This window comes from Bos indicus x Bos taurus, chromosome 3 (genome assembly GCF_003369695.1).
Source record: "Bos indicus x Bos taurus breed Angus x Brahman F1 hybrid chromosome 3, Bos_hybrid_MaternalHap_v2.0, whole genome shotgun sequence".
Lineage (NCBI taxonomy): Eukaryota > Metazoa > Chordata > Mammalia > Artiodactyla > Bovidae > Bos > Bos indicus x Bos taurus.
This window is the reverse complement of record NC_040078.1, coordinates 2,412,324-2,415,013: the sequence shown is the minus strand read 5'-3', so window position 1 is coordinate 2,415,013 and position 2,690 is coordinate 2,412,324. Positions and strand designations below refer to the sequence as shown.

The 2,690-nt window shown below is 36.9% G+C and overlaps 1 protein-coding gene across 1 annotated transcript; it reads right to left on the bottom strand.

Moving 5' to 3' along the window:
* Positions 1–1,205: 1,205 nt before the first annotated feature.
* Positions 1,206–2,239, bottom strand: LOC113882588 (endogenous retrovirus group K member 19 Env polyprotein-like). Its single transcript, XM_027525509.1, has 3 exons — positions 2,042–2,239; positions 1,324–1,989; positions 1,206–1,211 (listed from the first exon to the last, which is right to left on the bottom strand). Exons 1-3 carry the CDS (start codon positions 2,237–2,239, stop codon positions 1,206–1,208), a joined length of 870 nt encoding a protein of 289 aa, XP_027381310.1.
* Positions 2,240–2,690: the final 451 nt, after the last annotated feature.

Sequence of the window (2,690 nt, the reverse complement as noted above, 5' to 3'; positions counted from 1 at the left end):
TATATATCTTCAGTAAAATGATTACTCAGTCATTACAAAGAATGAAACTCCAAAAGTTGCAACAAAATGGATAGTCTAATACATACAAGGTCACTGATGCTGAAAAGAGTCACTGAAGGGAGTTACTGAAAGGAATCCAAGCAGGTGCCCTTTCCCATGATTTCAGTCCTGAGAACTGCGTGCAGCTCCTCTCGTTCCCAAAATAGGAATTGACAAGGAATAGAGAATCCTTGAGAAATGGCACACAAAGGAAGAAAAACAACATATTGGATTCCTTAAAGTTGAACATCCCCTGACAATTCCCCCTTTTTTATTTTTTCATAACTGGGGGTGACTGTAGATACTTTAGTGAAAAAGGTCCTGACCAAATGAGTTTGCTTAGTTTGAACAATTTTAGTTGAAAGGCATCAGTATACTATGCATATAACCATTAGGACAATTATTAGCATTACAATTCCAGATCCAGTACTATGTATAATGTTTTGCAACCATCTTTGAGAGTCTAGTCTGGATAATTGATCAGCTAGCTATTTAGATAAGGTTTCTAGATTATTGGAAGAAGGTAGACTCTTAGAGAAGGCTTCAAAGACTTTTTTTTTTTTTTTTAAATAATTGTACATTTAAGGAAGCATTATCATGTAAGTCTTGCAAATGAAATTTGATTTGTTCCCAATTGTGGGCACTATAGTTGAACTGAACAGGGGTAATACAAAATTGAGTAGAATTCCAATCACATTTTAGTATAGCTTGTTTTTGTAAATCTATTAATTGATCTCTGACACATTGGAAGGCTATTTTTATTTCCTGTATTTCATCTTGAACTTCCTCATTTATCTGAGCCTGAGTGGTCCATATAGTATGAGCAACTTTAGTCCAATTTTGGATAAAATTGTGTGTTTGAATTGAGATTTGTAAAACAATGCTGGCAACAGCAGCAGTAGTGCAAGTGGCTATCAATCCCAATGTGCCAAGATTTAGCCATCCAATGAATCATTTAGATCATTGGAGTAATTTAGTAAGTAACCAGGAAGCAAGTCCGGCCATGGGACCTTCTTTTCAGGGATCTATTGGCAACCATAGGTTACGTCGAGATTGAAGAATCAGAAGGGATTCATTTTTTGTAGACATGGAGGAGTTAAGACAAGTATATAGTTTGCAATATGTACAAGTTATAGAACTTAAAGTCTTATTAAATTGTAAGTTTTCTATAGCTACAACATAAGGAAGGGGAACACAAGCTTGTATAAGATATGACTGATTATCATGAAAGGAATAATGACTAGAACTATGACTAGTCTCTGTGAAATATCCAGTCCAAGTTACAAGTTCTTCAGTGCTCATGGCAAGTTTCCAAATGTCCCATTGTTCAGGTCCAATCCGTTTATTGAGGATGATTCGAGGGTGAGGGGGTGCCATTCCACTGTCAAGCCAGCTAAGAAGTCCTTTGTCATGGTAATGTTCCATCATAGTATTGGTAATCTTCCATGATACTTGAGTAGCATAATTACATATAGTGCTGTTAATATTATCTGAACAGTCAGAGAACCACATACTATGGGGTCTCCAATCAACAATGGTATAATTGGCCACAAACATTAATTTTCTTGATTTGGCTTGACACCTGTCCCAATGAACAGGAGTATATTTAAAGTTCTTATAAGTAAACCCTTTGTGTAATGATTTTTGTCCTTTCCCTAGAGTTTCAGTAGTGTTGACGTGGTTCTCATAAAAAGAAAGATCAGTAAATAATCCAAGCAATGTCCAAAAGTCCTTTTTTGGAGGCAGGACGAAAGCCCAAATTCGTCGGCTAATGTTTATGCATAATTCTGCTGCGCCCACGCATAAAGGAAGGATTTCATAACCTAAAGAAATATTAATTAGTCTGCCTTCTTCCTCAGGGTGTGAGGGCCCCTCCAGACTCCAGGGAGGAGGCATATGTATTGAGTCATTGGCAGATACGATTGGTCCTCTTTTTGTCCATTCTACAACCTGTAGTAAAGGGGGGGTTGGGTATATAGGCCCAGTAAGTATGACTCATCACCTCTGCTTGAGCAGGGGAAGCAAAAGCAAGCAAAGCAAGCATAGCAACAGAAATATTTTCTGGATTCCGAGGCATTCCCTGTTGAGAAACCAGATTTTCAACTTTATTAGTAAGGGTTTTTATCTGTCCCCAAGTAGGGAGATCATGAGGTAGATAACATTGAGAGCGGCATTTTTTGGAAATCTCTAAAGCCGCCATGGCTTGTACTGGAACCTCCTCTTCCTGGGGATTTCATTTTTTCCTCTCTGTCTTGAATGTTGGTGGTTCTCTGGGGGCGGATCTTTTGAAGAAGGAGCCAATTGACTTCATTAGATCTATCTGGAAAAATGTAAGCATACCTTTTTTCCTGTAATATGAATTTTCCAGATTTCCATTGTTTAGTCAGCCCATCTTGATACCAAATGGGCAGAGGAAGAGAAGTGTCTTTCAATTTCTCAAAAACAATTTTTTTTTTGTTTTTGTTTTTGTCAAAATATCTCCTTGCAGTAAGTTTAAAAAATTTAAAACAAATAAAGCTGTATTAACAATAGTTATAGGTTTAGAGAATAGCTTGCATTGGAATCTAGTAAAGTCTGTTTTAGATAAGGAAGATAGTAGTGTTCCTGTGTATTTCCCCCTTCTTAATTTTTTTATTTGTAGTTTCAGCATG